Source organism: Anser brachyrhynchus (genome assembly GCF_964034855.1).
Source record: "Anser brachyrhynchus genome assembly, chromosome: 9".
Classification (NCBI taxonomy): Eukaryota; Metazoa; Chordata; class Aves; order Anseriformes; family Anatidae; genus Anser; species Anser brachyrhynchus.
This window is the reverse complement of record NC_137703.1, coordinates 15,431,220-15,449,683: the sequence shown is the minus strand read 5'-3', so window position 1 is coordinate 15,449,683 and position 18,464 is coordinate 15,431,220. Positions and strand designations below refer to the sequence as shown.

At 53.8% G+C, this 18,464-nt stretch overlaps 3 protein-coding genes across 5 annotated transcripts; 1 reads left to right on the top strand and 2 right to left on the bottom strand.

Moving 5' to 3' along the window:
* On the top strand, positions 1 to 8,628 carry TM4SF19 (transmembrane 4 L six family member 19). Its single transcript, XM_080605029.1, has 6 exons — positions 1 to 332; positions 1,676 to 1,859; positions 1,943 to 2,020; positions 2,334 to 2,512; positions 2,607 to 2,929; positions 8,489 to 8,628. The coding sequence occupies exons 2-5, from the start codon at positions 1,683 to 1,685 to the stop codon at positions 2,827 to 2,829; spliced, it is 657 nt and encodes a 218-aa protein (XP_080461155.1). The 5' UTR covers positions 1 to 332; positions 1,676 to 1,682; the 3' UTR covers positions 2,830 to 2,929; positions 8,489 to 8,628.
* NEU4 (neuraminidase 4) lies at positions 4,023 to 7,990 on the bottom strand. The gene is made up of 3 exons (XM_080605021.1): positions 5,491 to 7,990; positions 5,144 to 5,399; positions 4,023 to 4,937 (listed from the first exon to the last, which is right to left on the bottom strand). The coding sequence occupies exons 1-3, from the start codon at positions 5,857 to 5,859 to the stop codon at positions 4,030 to 4,032; spliced, it is 1,533 nt and encodes a 510-aa protein (XP_080461147.1). The 5' UTR covers positions 5,860 to 7,990; the 3' UTR covers positions 4,023 to 4,029.
* Positions 8,001 to 16,067, bottom strand: GAL3ST2 (galactose-3-O-sulfotransferase 2). Of its 3 annotated transcripts, none has more exons than XM_080605022.1 (4): positions 15,509 to 16,067; positions 9,902 to 9,982; positions 9,128 to 9,407; positions 8,001 to 9,040 (listed from the first exon to the last, which is right to left on the bottom strand). In XM_080605022.1, exons 1-4 carry the CDS (start codon positions 15,532 to 15,534, stop codon positions 8,180 to 8,182), a joined length of 1,248 nt encoding a protein of 415 aa, XP_080461148.1. In that variant the 5' UTR covers positions 15,535 to 16,067; the 3' UTR covers positions 8,001 to 8,179. The 3 variants fall into 3 exon arrangements, with proteins under 3 accessions (XP_080461148.1, XP_080461150.1, XP_080461149.1); XM_080605024.1 differs by having other exon boundaries at positions 9,801 to 9,982; positions 15,509 to 16,066; XM_080605023.1 differs by lacking the exon at positions 9,902 to 9,982.
* Positions 16,068 to 18,464: the final 2,397 nt, after the last annotated feature.

Here is an 18,464-nt window from a genome sequence, read left to right as displayed (position 1 = left end):
CTCCTTCTGCCTGGCTCTCCGTGCTCATTTGCTTTCTGGCGTCGCTCCCCGAGAGCTGGCTTTCTTAGGGAAGGAAATCAGCTGCAGGCAGGGGCTGCCTCATTCACAAGGAAGAGTCATTCTTCCTTTTGAGCCACTGGTTGTGTGGGAGAGGGATGGTGCATGATGCGGTGGGTGGACCTCAGGGTGGAGGAAGAGGATGTGCAGAGTGTGCTGGGACATCATAAATAGCACCCATGGGTGCTGCCTCCGTATATTCTCCCAGGACAGAGCTCCTCCCAGGGGGATGCTGCCAGCTCCACACTGCTGACTTCTCCCAGTGTTGCTCCCAGGTAAGCCAGGAGGAAAGGAGGACAGGTTCCCTGTGCTTTCCTTGAATCCCTTTCCTGTTGGCCATGGAGGCATGCTGGCAGGGAGGGTGTCTTTCTTGCAAACATCCTAACAGAGCCTGGATCTGCTGCCCGTTTGCTTTTACCTTCTTCTCCCCTTGGTGTCTGTGTGTTTGTGTGTGTTCCTCTTTAGCACACGAGGAAGAAGGAAATAGCTAATGCCAACCTGCTTCTGGCTCAAGGGGAGTGCTGGGGGGACAGCAAGTGCAGGTCCCATGGGGCTGCCATGCGCTGGGCGCGCAGCCCGAGCTGCTCACAGGGCAGCTCTTCCCACGGAAACAGCCATGCGGCACCTCAGTGGTTCTGCTTCTGTAAAGCCAGTGCGAGCCTGAAATAAATTAACCAGCATGAGAAGTGACCGGACTGATGGAATTCATGCAAAATAGGTTGTAAGCTACCACAAAAGGGGGGGAATGCATAAAAAACAGCGAGACCTGAAACAAAAACGAATGCATGTGTGCATGGTAGAAGAAACCTGGAGATCTTCCCCCTACCTCTGTGCCTGAAATGTCACATTCTGGCAAACAAACCTGCTTTTGAGATGAACTCCAAGGTGATCTCAGTGCAGGGATCCAAAGCCAAGACAGCCGCACGGCAGGCTGTCACAGTGCTCCCGAAGCAGCCGGGGGACAGCACCTGTGGTGGAGGTGTGGAAGAGCGAGAGCAAGGTTTTGACCAGGTGTCACCTGGAGCTGGCCAGGTGCTTCCTAGGTGCACTGATAGCTTGATAAAATGGAAAAATAAAGCTGAGCATCTTGCCCAAGGACTGCTTCAAAGGGCTGAGGGCTGCATGGGTTTTGAGGACAGCTTGATGCAGGACCTGCCATAGTCTGAAGTCCTGCCTAGCGAAAAATACTGGCAGGTCTGAAATTGGGCATCTCCTTCTACAATAAAATAGCTCAGCCCCAAGAAAATTTCTTGACAGCAGTAGATTGGTATTAATATTGAATTTAATTTGAATAAGTAATGAATCACATGGTCTTATCACTGTGATCTGTTTGTTCTTTTAAAAGTTTTTGTGTAGACGCATCCTGTTGGCTGATGAGCATGGGGATGGTTGTTTTTTTTTCTTTTTTTTTTTTTTTTTTCTGTCTTCACTCTTATCTGCAGCTTGCATGTGTGGTTGTGCCCCATGTAAAACATCCCATGGCTGCAGTGCAGGGAAATGGCATTTCCAGTGGAAGATCCCTGTGAGGTGGGGGGGGCAGCAGTGCTGGGGGTCACGATGGGGCTGAAGGCAGCCTTGTCCTCTCCTCATCCTCCTCCTCCTCCCCATCCCCGTGCAGGCAGGCCATGTGCGTGGGGAGGTGCAGCCGCATCGTGGGCCCCTGCCTGCTGGCACTGGGCACACTCTCTGTGATAGCCAACATCCTTCTGCTCTTCCCTGGCGGGGCGTGGAAGTACCTGGTGGACGGGCACATCACCAAGCAGGCCAAGGTCATGCCGGGCATCTGGGGAGGAGGCATCACTGTGAGTATCGTGTTTTGCACGGCATCCTCCATCCCCCACACGTGATTCATCCCCCCCCCCAAGCCGTCTTCTCCATCCCGCAGGTGCTGCTAGTGGCGACCCACATCACAGCGGTGGGGTGGCGATGTGCCGGCTGCTCCGACTGCGGCACCCGTCGCAACGTAAGGCAGGGCTGAGGCCCCCAAGCAGCGCGGGGTTGGACGTGGTGGGGTGTCCCCTCTCCCGTGGGCATGTGGCGGGGCATTGCGCGGTGACCCCGTGGTGGGATGTTCGCAGAGTGCCACCTCTCCTGAGGGCCCATGGTGGGACATCACATGGTGTCCCCTCTCCTGTGGACCCACGGTGGGACATTGCATGGTGCAACCTCTCCTGTGAGCCCACGGTGGGACACTGCACAGTGTCCCCTCCCTGGAGGACAGGGCTTTGTGCGGGCTCCCAAATTCCGCCCAGCCCCAAGCCCTGTGCTCCCCGCAGGCCTTTCTCTCCGCCGTCCTCTCCAAGCTGGCACTCCTGGGCTCCGCCGCCTGCTTCATCCTGTCTGGGGTGGGCCTGACCAACGGCCCCCTCTGCCTCTACAACGCCTCCGAGCATGGCCACGGCCCCACCTGGGGATACCCTTTCTTGGACACCGGCAGCCAGGTGTCTGACACCAGGTATAGGGCCCTCATAATGCAGGCAGTGAAATGAAGGCGGTGTTTCAGCGGCTGCTCGTGGCTCATCCTCTCCCCCCCCCCCCCCATGACACAGGGTACTGGTGCCGGCGGATTATTTCCTGTACAAGCCGGACACCTGGGACACCTGCCTGGAGCCGGCGGGCATCGTGGCTTGGAATGTCGCCCTCTTCTCCCTCCTGCTGCTCGTCAGTGCTGCCGAGATGGTGCTGGCCTCCATCCAGATCCTCAACGGCTGTGCTGGCTGCCTCTGTGGCTTCTGCGAGGGGAAGCAGGGCCGCCCCACACGCCTGGACTGAGCGCTGGAGCTGTGCTGGCGTGCACGGGGCTCACTGCAGGTGCTGGCGGCTGGAGACTGGCCTAGGGACAGAGGAGGAGAAGCGGATCCCGAACGTCGAGGTATGGGAGCAAGCCCTGGAGGGATGGGGGGCTCCTGGAGGGACCTCGTTGGGAACCTCACTGGAAATGGGACGACGGAGCAGCTGCTCATCCTGACCAGCCCAGCGGTGCAGAGCCCCGTCCTCATTGCCCCTGGGGCTTGGCTGCGCTCACGGCGAGCGTCACCGCCTTCAGCACGTCCTCATCCCTGCCTGATGCAGGGGCAGAGCACAGGGGCTGCAGGAACAGAAAGTGCCTGTGCTTGGAGCGTATTTGCACATGAACTGGTCAGGTTGAGAGGAAAGTAGCAATGACCATGGTAACTTGAAAAAGCAGTCAGCCAGATTACACAAAAACGATGAGATTAAGGTTTTGATGAGAGAAATTGGGTTGAAAGTAAGTATTAAAAAGGAGCAAGAGAAGGTGCATAAGCAAGTGTGCCTGTGAGAGGAGAGGCCATGGCATTGTGCCCCAGCAGCCCCCCCCCGTGGCAGCCCCGATCTGCGGCACCGCTGCTAGTGCCACTCAATTTGTGTTTCACAGATTGATGGTTGATTGAGTGGACTTGGGAAAGCAATAAACTGCTTTCTTCAGGTGAATCGAAGGGTTTTTTCCAGTGCCAAGGACCTGGCTGTGAAGCTTGCTCGCTGGCAGGGTGCACGGAGGGGCTGCTGGAATGCCACCTCCACCACTCTGCGCCGATGTGAAGCTGGAAGCAGGAGGGAGAACGTCATTAGGGACCCGTCCTTTATTTGGAAGGATGCTGGGTGGAGGAAGAGAGGTGCAAGGGCAGTGAGACAGAGAGATAAAGGCTGAGGACAGGGATAACATGGTAATAATGGCATGAGCCTCTGAGCCCAACCACCTCTATAATTAAAAAGTAGCAGTACAAATGAGATAAAACTCTGTGTTGGGACAGGAGCACCAGCCCTCAGCACGGTCCAGCCCAGGGGACTGGAGGAGCCCCCAGATCCCACCCTGGTGTACATCAGCAGAGCTCGCCCTGCCGCAGGGTCATGCTGGGCTCTCCCTGCGTGCCACCAGACCCAGCCCAGCCACGGAAGGCGGCCGGTCCCCACGTGCCCACGGCCGGCCCACGCCAGGGGATGCGGCGGGCGGCTCTAGGAGACACAGCAGCTTCTTTGCCTCCGCTTCCTGCAGGGCACTGCAGCTGTCAGGGGGATGTTCTGGAGCACATCGTGCAGCGTGAACATGCTGAAGGATATCTGCTCATAGGGGGACCGCCTCCCGTTCTCGTAGAGGCAGGCAAAAGCGATGGCCGGGCCACCAGAGACGGGGGCCTGGCTGTGGGGCAGCTCCATGTAAGCCAGGTCCGAATATGCACTCGGACCCTCGTAGATGACCCAGGGTTCGGTCCAGCTCTCTGCATCCCTGGGGAAAGTGCTGAGGTGAACCCCCATGTTGACCCGCGACATGGGGCTGGTGGGGTGGGAGTAGAGCACCCACGTTGGTGCTTGGAAGAAGGTGCCGGGGCCGGAGGTGGCTTTGGGGTCCACTTGGAGCTTATCCCCTGCTGCCCTCAAGGCAAGCAGGTCCCGAAAACGGGGGAGCGGCCGCGGAGCCGAGCCTTGTCCAGGGACGTCAGGGGGCTGGGGGCCGTACACGAAGGGTGCGGGGAAGCCGATGACACTGCCGTGGCACCCGTGGGGGGGCTCGACCAGCCGCTGGACCAGCTGCCCCCCGTGGAAGACAGCCCCGTCATCGGTGCTCAGTGCCTGGACGCGGAAGCCCAGGGGGCTGCGGGCGTTGCAGTAGAGGACATTGGAGCCATCCTCCTCATCCACCGAGACCAGCTGGCACTCGCCCGTCTGCAGGTTGGGGATGAACTCCCCGAAACGCCAGCCCCGGCCGTGGTCGTCGCTGTAGAAGGCGAAGGAGTGAGGGGTGGTCTTGCAGAGCTGCCCGAAGCACTCCTTGCAGTCAATGTGGTAGCTGTAGGCGGGCACCAGCAGTCGGCCGGAGCGCAGCTGGATCCCATGCCCGGGGCCCAGTGCAAAGGTGGCCCAGTCTGGGGACAGGGGGACGAGTGTGATGAGCAGCCCCCGGCTCCCCCACCACCAGGCTGCTCTCTCCATCTCCTCCCCGCTCCGCTCAGGCTCCTCTTCTCCCTCGCCCCAGCTCTGCCCTTGGACCCTCGCCTGGTCACAGCCCGAGGCTGCTGCTGGCCGTGCCACACTCGCTGGCTTTTTTGCCCCTGCCTGCTGGTGTCACTACCTTTGATGGCCCTGCCGATGACCTGCTGCGTCAGGTCTGTGGCCTTGCTCCAGCTCAGACCCTGGTCGGCACTGGTGACGCAGCACAGGCGGGTGACGTTCTGGCCCGTGACAATCTGGAAGGCTTCAGGTGTCCTGCCCAGCACCGTGATGAAGAAGAGGAAGAGGGTGCCCGTGAACTCGTCATAGAGCGGGCAGGGGTTCATCGACCGGTGGTGCTGCAGCGTCGCCGTCTCAAGCACCCGCATGTCTTCCCACTGCACGGGGACGGGGCAGAGCGGTCAGACCCCTCCCCAGCCCGCCCCGGGCCTGATCCAGCCCCCACCGCGGTGTCGGCCCCGCTCCCACCTCCACATAGCCGCCGTAGACGGTGCCGCGGCGCAGCACCAGCAGGTTGGCGTGGGCGTCGTCGGCGCTCAGCCGCTCCTCAGCAAAAGCCAGCAGCTTGGCCACGCAGGGCAGGTAGAGCAGGGCCGGCACGCGGTACGTGACGCCGCTGGTCTCCTTCTCGAAGAGCACAGTCCGGGCAGGGAAGTGCCGGGAGCCCATGGTGCCTGTGGCAGAGAGAGGGGCGGCCCCGCTTCGGGCAGGGGGCTCGTGGCACTGCCCCTGCCCAGGTAGGATTTGGGGAAAGGTGCTGGGCAGGACACCGCGTGGAGTGGGGCTCCCAGTAAACCGAGGCTGGCAAGGGACAGGGTGGGAGCCATGGCAGGGCATCAGAGGGGGCAGAGCTGTCCCTGGGTGTCCCCATGCACGTCCTTGGACCTGAGGGATGGGATTCCTTGCCCCTGGGCACAGCGGCTGCTGGTTTTGCTCTCCAGCTCTCGTCCCCCTCTTTCAGCCAGAGCTGTCACTAGAGGTTTCACAACTGAGCCACGCTGGCAGGTGGGAGTCCTGTCTGGCAATGAATGAAGCCACCAAGGACTTGGGCTGGTCCTGCTGGAGCAGGGGCTCTGCCCTGGGGAAGCTCCATGGCCTCTCCCGCTCCCTTCAGCATCTCCCCTTTCTCTGCTGCATTCCCACAGGGCAAGGGCTGGGTCTGCTGCCCACCCCAGGCTGCCGGGAGGGGTTCTTGCCTACGTTTTGCCCAACGCCCCATGGGGAAAGCCCAGGCACTCACCCGGTCCTACTCAGCGCGGGGCAGCCGCCTCCATCCCCTGGCAGGCTTTGGGGCAATGCTGGCTCCTGCAGGGCTGGCTGCCTGTAGAGCCTGTCCCCAGCCATCCGCTGTCCCCCCACAGATACGTCACGGGGCTCTTGCCGTGGCCAGCGGCCGGCAAAAAGCCCTGAGTCAGCAGCAGCACAAAGGCCCCATTATCAGGCAGGGAGAACCCGGGCCCCTCAACGTGCATCTGCCGCGCTCAGGGCCGCAGGGAGGGAACGCCGAGGGAAGAGGTCCCTCCTGCCTCAGTTCCCTTGCTCACCCCCGGGAGCAGTGCAGGGGCCCCCAGAAGGCTGCCATCTCCTCTGCCCCAGCTGGCTCAAGCTGTTGGGATGTAGCTGGGGTTGCTGGAGCAGAAAACCCATGAGGGTGCCATTAAGCACTGTGTTGTTCCTGCCCTACAGCTCACGGTCTCGCTGGGTGCAAGGCAAAGGCTGCGTCTTCACTGGCCTATTTGGCCTCATTGCAGGACAAAAATATAAAACACACCAAGGTGCATGGAAAATGCCGAGTTTGTAAGAGCAAATGCTCCCCCCCATCTCTCTCCCCCCTCCCCCCTCCCAGTGCTGTGAGGCTGGAGGCACGGGATCTGCATGGCAGGCTCCTGCCTCCACTGGCCTTGGGGCTGCTGGGTTGAACCGCAGCCCCGGAGCTCTCCTCCAGCTACAGCTGCACGATGTCCCTGTTCCTGCCCGCTTCACCCTGAGGCAGCCGCTGAAGCCACCGAAGCAGCCCCAGGGTGGCCATCGCCCCGTCACCACCCGGGTGACTCGATGCCTTGCGTGCTGGTGTGGGGTAAATCACTGGTTAGCGGGTGGTGCCGCTGCTGTGCCCAGACCTTCCCCAGGCACTTCCCTCGCGGCCAACCTGCACGGCGCAGGAGGGAGGGGACCCTGGTTAAACTTTGCAATCCTGCCCCACGGGTGGTGGCAGGCGCAGTAGAAACCAGGGATGGGCTCCAGAAACCTGCGCTGAGCCCAGCCACTGAGTGAGGGCGATCATTAACTGCAATGACGCCAAAGCTGTCACTCCCTGCGGGGGTTTGGCCCATGAGGGTTTGATTCCCATCACGAGGTGATGCCCTAGGCCAGCAGTGGCTGTGCCTCCCTGGATCCCTTTCCTAATCGGCATTGGAAGTTTGGCCACAGGAGCAATGGGATGTGATGAAGCCTCTGCTGATGATAAAATGTCGATGCTGCTGGCCTGGAGACCTAATTTCTTTCCTATGAACCTGCTCCTTCAAGTACTGCATTCCCTTGGTGAGCTCTTGTCCTTATCTCCCCCCCGGCTTTTGTCTCCTAAAAGCAGAAAATTGAGACTCGCTCTAGTGAGCTGTAACCAGCCTGGAAGTAATGACCGCTATTAAAAAAAGGTCAAATGCAAACCAAATGATTAAGCCCCTGATTAATGATTAAGGGGGAGGAAAATCTAACCCAGCCCGAAAGCCTGCCAGCTCCCAGGAGCACTGGGCTGTCCCCTGCGTGTGATAGCAGCAGCACACCTGTGAGCGGCACGGACCTGAGCATTATCTGGCCAAGTCCTTGGCTGGAGGCGTTCTGGGACCTGCCTCAACCTCGGTGAGCTGGGAAGGAGGACTGCAAGCACGTGGTGGGCTCAGTGCCCCAGCAAGCGTCACGACCCCATGAGAGGAGAAGAGAGGAGCGGGTGGCACCCACCTAATGACAGAGGCGGTAAATGTAGAGAAATAAAAGTTTTTTTTTTTTTTTTCCCATAAAATAAAAGCCGGAGAGTGGAGGTAGCTTTCAAATGACCCCCACCCCCCCAGTATCCCCCTCGTGTGCAAGAGTCTCATCACCAAACCCTGGCGATGCAAAGGGCCACAGCAGTGGGATGCTGCAGAGGCTGGCGTACGCTCTAGTTTTGACTTGGGACCCGTGTCTTCTCCAGGGAACTGCTCCATGGCAAGGGAAGGTCTAACGGCTTCCTCTTCTTGTGTGGGTGCTGAAGGGAGTAAAGATAGGACATGTACTGGAGTTCTGGCACAATCATTTTCTGGCAGTTTTTCAGAGTCTCGTTGTTTAAGTCTGGTCTGATGTTGTAACCAAGGATATTTGCATCCCCTGACTGAAAAGGCAAGAGAGTTTTGTCCTTGATGTGAGTCTTCACCACTGCCTCTTGGCCCAAGAGGCAGGTCTCCATGAGCTCCTTCTGTCTCATCCGCAGGTGATTTACCTCTTTCTCCAGCTCCTCAAGTCCTATGGTCTCCTCAATTCTCCTCCAGAAGCTCCGATTGAAGTGCAGGTAGAGGTTCCAGTCAAGCGAGCACCACGTCTTTATCCTCTCCTTGCTTTCTGGAGTCAAGGTCTGGACAGTGTCATTGCTTCTGGAATTGAGCTTAAAGTAGATCACATCATCTAGATCCCAGCACAAAGTGTGCTTCAGGAGGATCATGGACTCATCAAAGTAGTCTGCTATCAAGATCAGGTGGAAGTTCTGTTCAATCTCCTTTAAGACCTCCTGGGTGTAGTTTTCATTGCCCTCTGCGTTGTTATCATAGCCAAAGTCAAACCACATGTTATTCTTGGCGTAGATGTTTTTCGTGTAATCCTCCTCACGGTAATATTTCAAGGGCGATGCCAGGTATTCATTCACGTCCTTGGAGCTACTGAAGGCAGGGGCCACGTTCTTGTAGTAGACGTAGGAAGATTCCAGCAGAAAAATAGGGTTCCTCAGGATGGAGAAGTAGAAGGTGTTCCCTGGCATCACCTTATGCACCTGTTTGTGGGGAGGAAGAAGAGGGGCTGTTAGTCCAGGGACCCTGTTTGTTCAACTGTGTACCTCCACAGGTGCCGTGGCTCTTACCTCTGAGGGGTTAAACCGCAGGTGGTTGCACATGATGTTGTAGTTTTGCCCTTTGGTTTGAAATTTCTCCACAAAGCTGGTCATGAATCTCTTCGGGTAGCCCAGGTGGAAGCGCTGGTCAGCTGGGAGGGCGATGGTGAGGTTATACTTCTCTGTGAACCGAAACAGGATGTTGAGGACGGTGCTGCTGGCAGTCTTGTGGGTCTTCAGGAACATGACATTGGTTTTGGCGTGACACGGTGTGGGAGTTACCAGCAACTGTGCAGAGCTCCTCCAGAATCTGCAGGAAGGCAATGCATGGGGAAAACAGCCTCTCCAGTGCCGTACCCCGTCTCTTAGACCTGGCAAAGCTCAGCTAACCATCTCTTTTTCTCCCATGGCAGTAAAGCTTCAGGAGCCAAATGCAAGTGGGTTCTCCTGACCCCACAGCAGCAGCTGGAGCGAGGCACCAACCCAAACAAGCCCCATCCCTTAGGCATGGATGTTGGACAGTTTTCTGTTTCTCCAGCTCCTCACTTGCCAAGTAGGGCCCAAATACTTCAGCTCAATCCCCTTTTAATTTGTCATTTGGATGTTTTTGCCTTAAAGAGCTGCACTTTGGCTCATTTGATCACTTGTGTGCCCAAATGTGGATCTAGGGCCTGATTTTGGGTTGCTGCCCTTCCAGCATTACCTTAGATTGAGGGAGCTAAATCAAGTGTCACAGGTCAGATCCTTGTTGCCCTGCAGAGGTGAAGTCAAGCAACTAGTTGTTCTTGCTCTTTCTAGACTTACAGATTTTTACTAGTTGTATGGAAGAATCCCAACAGGGCGATTCCCACAAAAAAGTTGAAGAAGAGGAAACATTTGGTATACCTGGAAAGAGACCAGAATTTCTGTGAATGTTATCTCGTAGAAGACAACCCCTCCCCAAATGTGAACCACAAAGCTTTGCATGCTGTCCTCGGGGCTTCCATCACTGGGACCGTAATTTCTTTACGGTGCCAGCCACCAGCTGCATCAGCAGCTCTGGGGTTTGAGGCAGGACAACGAGAAATCACTTTTTTTTAACTCTCATTCCCTAATTTTCACCCACACAACCTACTTCTTTTGGGTTTCTGAGGCCTTAGAGTTTGTTCATTTAGAGTTTATTCGCTTCAAGCTTCTCCCATTTCGTGAACGGAATTCTGCACTTCAATTGCAAGAGCAAAGCAGCAATATATCGATTGCTGTATTGCAGTGATCTAACTAAGCTTAATCATAGATAAAACAGTGACTTAACAAGATTTCAAATGTCAAGGTACACTCTGGGCTATTTACTGCATAGAGAACCAGGTCAGACTAAAAGCACCAGAGAGACCCTCCCATGGGGTTGGCTGACAATTTATGTCTAAAGGATTATATACGCAATCATAGAATCATAGAATGGTTTTGGTTGGAAGGGACCTTAAAAATCATCTAATTCCAATCCCCTTCCATGGGCAGAAAGACCTCCCACCAGCCCAGGCTGCCCTCAGCCCCATCCAGCCTGGCCTTGGGCACTGCCAGGGATGGGGCACCCACAGCTCCTCTGGGCAGCCTGGGCCAGGGCCTCACCGCCCTCTGAGTAAAATTTTTCTTCCTTATATCTAATCAAAATCTACCTTCTTTTAGTTTAAAGCCATTACTCCTTGTCCTATCACTACACCCCCTGACCCAGAGTCCCTCCCCAGCTTTCCTGCAGCCCCCTTTAGGCACTGGAAGGCTGCTATAAGGTCTCCCCAGAGCCTTCTCTTCTCCAGGCTGAACCCCAGCTGCCTCAGCCTGTCTTCATAAGGGAGGTGCCCCAGCCCTCTGGTCATCTTCGTGGCCTACTCTGGACCCGCTCCAACAACTCCCTGTCCTTCTTGTGCTGGGGGCCCCAGAGCTGAGTGCAGGGCTCCAGGTGGGATCTCATGAAAGCAGAGCAGAGGGGGACAATCCCCTCCCTCACCCTGCTGCCCACGCTGCTTTTGGTGCAGCCCAGGGTACGGGTGGCTTTCTGGGCTGCAAGCACGCATTGCTGGCTTGTGTAGAGCTTCTCATCAACCACCACCCCCAGGTCCTTCTCCTCAGGGCTGCTCTCAATCCATTCTCCACCCAGCCTTTATTTGTGCTTGGGATTGCCCCAGCCCTGGTGCATGACCTTGACCTTGGCCTTGTTGAACCTCATGAGGTTCACACAGGCCCACCTCTCAGGCCTGTCCAGGTCCCGCTGGATGGCATCCCTTCCCTCTAGCGTGTCGACTGCACCACATAGCTTGGCATTGTTGGCAAACTTGCTAAGGGTGCCCTCAGTCCCACTGTTCATGTCATTGACAAAAACGTTAATTAGTGCAGGTCCCAATACCTCAGGTCCCCTGAGGATCACCACTCATTACTGATCTCCACCTGGACATTGAGCCATTGACCACAACTCTTGGAATGCGACCATTCTGCTAATTCCTCACTCATTAAGTGGTCCAGCCATCAAATCCATGTCTGTCCAATTTAGAGATAAGGATATCATGGGGGACAGCGTCAAATGCTTTGCACAAGTCCAGGTAGGTGATGTCAGTTGCTCTTCCCCTATCCACCAATGCTGTAACCCCACTGTAGAAGGCCACCAGATTTGTCAGGCATGATCTGCCCTTAGTGAAGCCATGTTGACTGTCACCAATTACCTCCTTATTTTCCATGTGTCTTAGCAGAGTTTCCAGAAGGATCTGCTCCGTGACCTTACCAGGTACAGAGGTGAGACCAACTAGCCTGTAGTTCTCCTGGGTATTCCTTTTTTCCCTTTTACAAAATGGGGGTTATACTTCCCCTCTTCCAGTCAGTGGGAACTTCATCAGACTGCCACAGCTTCTCAAATATGATGGACAGTCACTTAGCAACTACATCCACCAGTAGGATCCACAGATGGACCCACAAATGCATCTCCTCAGGCCCCATGGACTTGTGCACCTTCAGGTTCCTTATCTGGTCTTGAAACTGATCTTCTTCTACAGAGGGTGGTTCTTCATTCTCCCAGTCCCTGCCTTGTTCTGCTGGGGCCCGGGCTATGTGGCTGGAGCTCTTGTTGGTGAAGACTGAAGCAAAAAAGTCATTGAGTACCTCAGCCTTCTCCATTTCCCAGGTAACCAGGTCTCTCATTTACTTCTGGAGAGCGCCCGTAATATCCCTAGTCTTCCTTTTATCACCAATGTACCTATAGAAGCCTTTCTTGTTGCCCTTGATGTTCCTGGCCAAATTCAATGCTAGTACGGCTTTAGCTTTCCTAACCTGATCCCTGGCTGCTCAGACAATATCGCTGTATCCCTCCCAGGCTACCTGTCTTTGCTTCAACCCTCCCTAGGCCTCCGTTTTCTGCTTGAGTTTGGCCAGGAGCTCCTAGTTCAGCCATGCAGGCCTCCTGGCATTTCTGCCTGACTTCCCCTTTGTTGGGATGCATTGCCTCTGAGCTTGGAGGAGGTGATCCTTGAGTATCAACCAGCTTTCTTGGGTACCTCTTCCCTCCAGGGCCTTATCCCATGGAACTCTACCAAGCAATCAATCCTTTATATCACTCAATACCATATAACAAGTTAGCAAGCTATTAGCGAGTAAGAAGTTTCTCAGTCTTGCAAGTATAGCTTCAAGAACCTAGCTAATAGTCACTTACCAAGTATCTATCACAGGAATCTCTCAACCTCGAGGAATACCCTTGAGAGGCATCCATGCTCAAGGGGAAGATCTTGGCAGCCCACTGCAGTGCAGAAGAGCTCAGCAGGCTCTGGGCTGTCCCCTATTTGTGGGGTAAGATGACGGACACATAGCTGTCGTTGCACACCAGCCATATGTGGTTGGTGCATGGTCCGTCAGCCCTTTTTTATTACATTGTCAGAGTCTACCCACAGCCAGACGCAGCCATCGCTGCATGACTCCGGCCACAGTGTGACAAGCAGGGCTCTGACAGCCAGATACAGCCATGGAAAACTGGAGACAGGATGGGCGCAAAGTCCAACAGAAAACAACAGAAAATTAGGAACCACACATGAAAGTACAGCAATCGTGACCACCTGCCGAATGATTGAAGTGCCATAAAATGAATGCAAACACAGAGGAATCAGGATGCAGTGCCTGGGCCATGGCATAGCAGAAAGCGTGCTGGCTTTGCTTCCCATAAAAAAAACACCTTTGCTGTAAGCTTTGCTTTGAATGAAAGCACTTGCCCTCCTGCAAGGGAAACCCTTGGGCTGAAGAGCCCTTCCCAAGGCCCAGGAAGCCCCTTGGACGCAGCCAGCACCAACCTCTGATGGGGATTTGCAGCACAGCTGCTGAAAGAAGAGTTTCAGGACATAAACGGGGCAGCTTTCCATCAATATTTCTTCACTTTTTGTTCCCAGGGGTGAGACAACCCCTTTCCTTTGATCACTCTCTATATACAAGTAGAGCTGAGACTAGGGAAGAAATGCGGAGAGGCCAGCAGGCTCTTGTCTCTTGAATGCACCCCCTGCTTATTTTCTCGGTCTTTCACTTAAGGTGAAGCTGATGCTGGTGTGATGGTGTTCCAGAAAGTGCCTCCCTGCCTGCCTGGAGGCCTTTCCTAAGGCAATCTGGCTACAGCCTTCTTCTGCCTCTTTCCTGCAGAACTGAATGTGTGCAATAGGGAACTTGTTTGCTCAGGCAGTGTACCCAAAACGGAAAGCAGTTATACTCTGATTGATCTTTCAATAGGTAAGTGAATCAACATATACCTAAACATCCTGAAAATAAGACAGCTGCAACATGTGCCATAAAGATTATCATTGCTACGTTATGAGAAAGAAGCTGAATGGGCTCTTTACAGCTCTACAACTTATCACCTCCAAGTAACCCTTATTATCTTATTAGTCACTGACGTTTACAAGCAATTACATTTTGTCATCCTGCTTCCAGATACCCAAATGTGCAGTGAGCCGAGCCTGTCTGCAGTGTAACTGGGTGCTCCCACCAGAGCCTCGTGGCCAGGCATGGCCAGCTCTCACTGCTGGCGACACTGGGGGTAACACATGGGGCCTTCAGGCTGAGGGAACCTCCAGGAACGAGAATGGGAAAATGGAGGCCAGGGAGGGGGGCTGAAAGGATGGGAGCACATCTGTGGGGTGCCGCCAAGCCCTGCGTCTCGTCCTGCCCTCTCCTTCAGTCCTGTTTCCAGCATTCCCTGTGCCAGCATGGGCAGCAAGGTCTGGGATAGAAAGTCCTGGGGGGTCTGGGGCTCCTGGGGAGACAGGGGCTCCTGGAAGGATGCACAGGGGGCCTGGGAACCTCACTGGAAATGGGGCAAAGGAGCTGCTGCTCACCCTGGCCAGCCCAGCACCAGGGAGCCTGTCCCCACCTCTCTGGGGCTCAGCCACACTCGCAGCAAGTGTCACCAACCTGCACGTGGGGCTTCACCGCCCATCCTGCCCTCACCACCCCGGCACATCTCTGTGAGAGCCAGTGCTGCTCTCGAAGACTGTTCCCTTGACCACACACCTACCTTTGTCACAACTCTCTGACCAAGTCATTTCTAAAACCGAATGCCGACAGACACCACGCACAATGTTGGCTAAAATATCTGCTATCTTTTATTCCCTTCAAGAAAGACAGGTCCCGCTTGTTCCAGAGCCGTTCTGCTCTGTTTGCTGAAGGTGAACAGTGCGAGTGCCTAGCATTGCAGAGGACAGAGCTGATCTTTTGTATGAACAGTTAAAGCCATAAGCAGAGGTATTTCACAACTATCAGCCGGATCAACAGGAGCATACAGGGCATGACGTGCAGAATCGTGGCTGCAGGGTTTTATTCCTCCCTAGCACGCAGCAAGGAGGCATTTCGCCTGGGGGGAGTGAAGTTCAACGCAGCCACAAGACGCAGGTTTCGTTCAGAGCACCCCTCGTTGCCAACACACTACCTGCTTTTCTGCCCCTTTAATACAGTCTTCCCCAAAGCAAAAGTTCAAGAGTTCAAATCTGAGTGTTGCACAGAAATCACCGAAGCATGCGGGGTATGAAACCAGCCTGGGATCCCTTTGAGGACCCGCTTCAGAGCTACCACTAAAACACAAATTCTTCTAAGCCGAAGAGTTTGTCCTTTTGACAAAGGTAGCACTTGAATGTGCTGCTACGGATGCTTTAAGGTGGGACAGCCTTTTTGTTTATTTGCGTTAAGCTGAAAACAACATCTCTAAGGATCTGTGTCGACATAACAAGGTTCTTTCAAATTAAAAGACTTGGAATACAGGAGGAGACACACACTGAAATTAACCTCTACCCCGGAGCAAACTGTAACTAACTATAGGTTATTAATCACTTAAATAGATTAACTGAACTATCTGAATCAGACCTCTCTACAAATCACGTTTTAATTCTGCACCTTTTAACATTCACATCCCTCTCCCCTTACCTTGAAGTGCACCTGAGGGTTTTCATGCTGCCTTGCTGCTGTGAGCTAGAAAGTATCTCCTTTGCAAATCAGTTCCAAAACTCCTTTCGTTTACGGTCTCTGACGGATTTGGTGTAAGAGTGTCTATTTCTAGCATCCTGTCGCTGCTATGAATGGCTGGGACAGGTGAGGACAAAGGGAGTGGCTAGGTGTTCCCAGGGGCGGGTGGAAGTTAATTAATAAGCCATGAACAGTTCTGGTATGGCATCACATTTACACAAGCACCGATGCTTTTTCCAGGGCTGCCTTAGGAGACAGGGTTTGCAGCAGTTTTGCAGGGAATTGAAGATTTAGCAGGTTCCTTAGCAGGGACCCCCCCTCAAGAACAAGGGTACAGACGGGGGAAGACAAACATGCGCACAAATGCTGTGCCTGGCTGCAGGAGGGAGGCACGGAGCTGATGCGGGCAGGATGCTGGGCTGGGGGCCGAAGGAGGGCATCACTGGTCCCTTTCATTTTCTGCAGCCCCTCCAAAGCGACATGTGCTGCCACACCTCCTGCTGCGGTGCTCGGTACCTGAGATGTCTTTCCTCCAGTTCTTGCCTGGAGATACAGGTCCAGACTTCTCTGTCAGACATGTCTGGCAGCAGGAAATTAGGGACAACAGCAAAACAGGAATGGTGTTAGGCTATTGGAAATCCCCCTTCATTTTAAGAAGCACCACCGGCATAAAAACCCAAGACACAAACCACTTAGGCTCAAAGCCTTTCCCAGTGAAAACCGAGTTACAGTAACTGGAGGATAAGAGCTTAGGTCCTTTGCTGTATCTAAGTCTTGGGAGAAAAAAAAAGAAAAAAAAGCACCACACTTTTGCACCTACACCAGCTGAGCTATATTTGATGGTTCATCTACATCTTTCTGGTGTTATTAATGACCACTGCAACTTGCATTACACGTGAATATGGAAGTCCACCAAGGCTCCTGTACGCCAACACTTCACAAACTGGGTTTCTTGATGCAGTTTGCCCAGGGAGAGCAGGATTTGTCCTGCAGGTCTGGAGGTGGGGGCAGTTTCCCCAACCCCCACATTGGGGTTATGCTGGGGGAAGGCACAGCGTGCACGAGCTCAGAGAGGAGCTGCCTCCAGCCGCTTCTGCTCATCTGCACGGGGACAACTGCAGAACAACTCATGCAAGAAGAGGTCTTGTGATGCTTCATGCCACTGCAATTCTTCCATTTGCTGCATTCTTGCTGCCTGTCCTGGCATCATCTCCTTGCACCGAGGGATCTCCTCAGAAAGGCAAGGGAGGAGAAGAAGCGGGAGCAGGAGCTGGGCAGGGGACAGCAGAAGCTCCACTGCACTGTACATCAGCAATGAAGGCTGCCTGATCCCAGTCCCCAGTTCTCTCCACATACACACACTGCTGTGGCCTCCCAGAGCCCACGCTCAGCAGAGGAATTGCTGCTTATGGGAGGTAGCTGATGCATGCCCAATGCGGGCAATAAAACATTGCGGCACCTTTTCCAGCCTGGAATTTGGCAGTAATCAGTCAAGAGTGGGGCATTTATGGCTATGCCACTCCTATGCACCTTATAATATAGTCCCCTTTCCCTCCCCATGCATGGTGCCACCTTTTCAGATGCTGGCATCAACCTGTCCCACCAGCAGGCATGTACTCAGCGTTCTGGTGTTCCTCCTGAGAGCTGCTAAATTCAAATATACTGCATTTGTTTTTAAATCCCACCTTCTTCAGGTCAGTCCCACAGTGCTTATTCAGATTCAGAGATTAGCAGGTATAGGGTTTCTTTCCTTGAGTTCCATGGTAGAACGTGAGCCAGTGTGTTGCTTTCTGAAGTATTTCTAGCTGGCACCGTTATTCTTAGCACGGTGCCAGCTGCTGCTGGCAGCAGGGCACCACTTAACACACTTCTTTCTCTTGTTAATTTTTACCCGTCAATTGTGTGGTATCTTGTTCAGAACCCGGTAGAGCCCATGAATCATAAAAGACCATTTTTTATGCTTTTATAGATGATTTATTGCTCACTCCTTGGGTGTTGTACAAGAAATGTCCCACCTGTTCAGGTTTGGTTATGCAGAAAATATGGTGCCATAAAGAAATATTTCACATAGCTCAGCGCCGGCTTGCTCCAAGACTGGAAGCAATGAAGGTCATGCAGGTGACACAGAATTCGCTGGGGCAGGATGAACAGCTCCATACAGCCCACTCGGTTAGGAGAGAGTCAAGTCCTTCCTCACCATGCCAGAAGACTGCTGCTTCAAGGTGTTGAGCAGCCATAGACACTTCTCATCCTTCCAATATTTAAGTCTGTCCTAGAAAAAAAAACAGACAGATTGTGGACAAAAAATTTCTACCACAATGATTCTTTATCAAAAAATACATGCACACATATGTGCACACCTCTCTCTCTCTCCTATACACAACAGTAAACCAGTATTTGAAAGCATCATTGAGAAATTTGAACAGCGGGATAATTAATTAATTAATAAACTGGCAATTAATTTACACAGCAAAGATTATATAATATAACCCCACGGTAACTGGGGTTCCATTCCCTCAAGGTAATTGCTTTGTTGTTTGTCCGAGATGGTGATTGTAACGCTGTGTTTATGGATCTCAGTGTGTAAAGAAGGCGGCTAAATGTGACTGTTGGAATTCCTCTGGCCACTGCGCAGCCCCGGGTTATCTGCCAGCCCTGGCTCCCTCCCTAGCACGCTCTCCATACATAGCTGAAAAAAAAGAAAAAGAAAAAAAAAAAAAAAGAAGAGCAGTATGGAAAGTTCCACTTCCCAAAGAGAACCATTCATGTGTAAAGCCTGCATTTCAAACTCTTATGGTCAGTGGTTTGTGGAAAAAAAAAAAAAAAGAACGGAGTAGGAAAAAGACACAGAATATAAACAGCCTGATCTGGAAAGAACAGGTTGTATCAGATTAACTTAGCAGAAAGCAAATCCTTT

Coding starts and splice junctions, on each gene's coding strand:
- GAL3ST2 (XM_080605022.1), bottom strand. CDS start 15,534: ATGAAAACCCTCAGGTGCACTTCAAG. Junction 9,983..15,508: donor ACCCTCAGGTGCACTTCAAG/GTAAGGGGAGAG, acceptor GTCTCTTTCCAG/GTATACCAAATGTTTCCTCT. Junction 9,408..9,901: donor CATACAACTAGTAAAAATCT/GTAAGTCTAGAA, acceptor GCCTTCCTGCAG/ATTCTGGAGGAGCTCTGCAC.
- NEU4 (XM_080605021.1), bottom strand. CDS start 5,859: ATGCCCTGCCATGGCTCCCACCCTGTCCCTTGCCAGCCTCGGTTTACT. Junction 5,400..5,490: donor TCTACGGCGGCTATGTGGAG/GTGGGAGCGGGG, acceptor GTCCCCGTGCAG/TGGGAAGACATGCGGGTGCT. Junction 4,938..5,143: donor CATCGGCAGGGCCATCAAAG/GTAGTGACACCA, acceptor CCCTGTCCCCAG/ACTGGGCCACCTTTGCACTG.
- TM4SF19 (XM_080605029.1), top strand. CDS start 1,683: ATGTGCGTGGGGAGGTGCAGCCGCATCGTGGGCCCCTGCCTGCTGGCA. Junction 1,860..1,942: donor TCTGGGGAGGAGGCATCACT/GTGAGTATCGTG, acceptor TCCATCCCGCAG/GTGCTGCTAGTGGCGACCCA. Junction 2,513..2,606: donor AGCCAGGTGTCTGACACCAG/GTATAGGGCCCT, acceptor CCCATGACACAG/GGTACTGGTGCCGGCGGATT.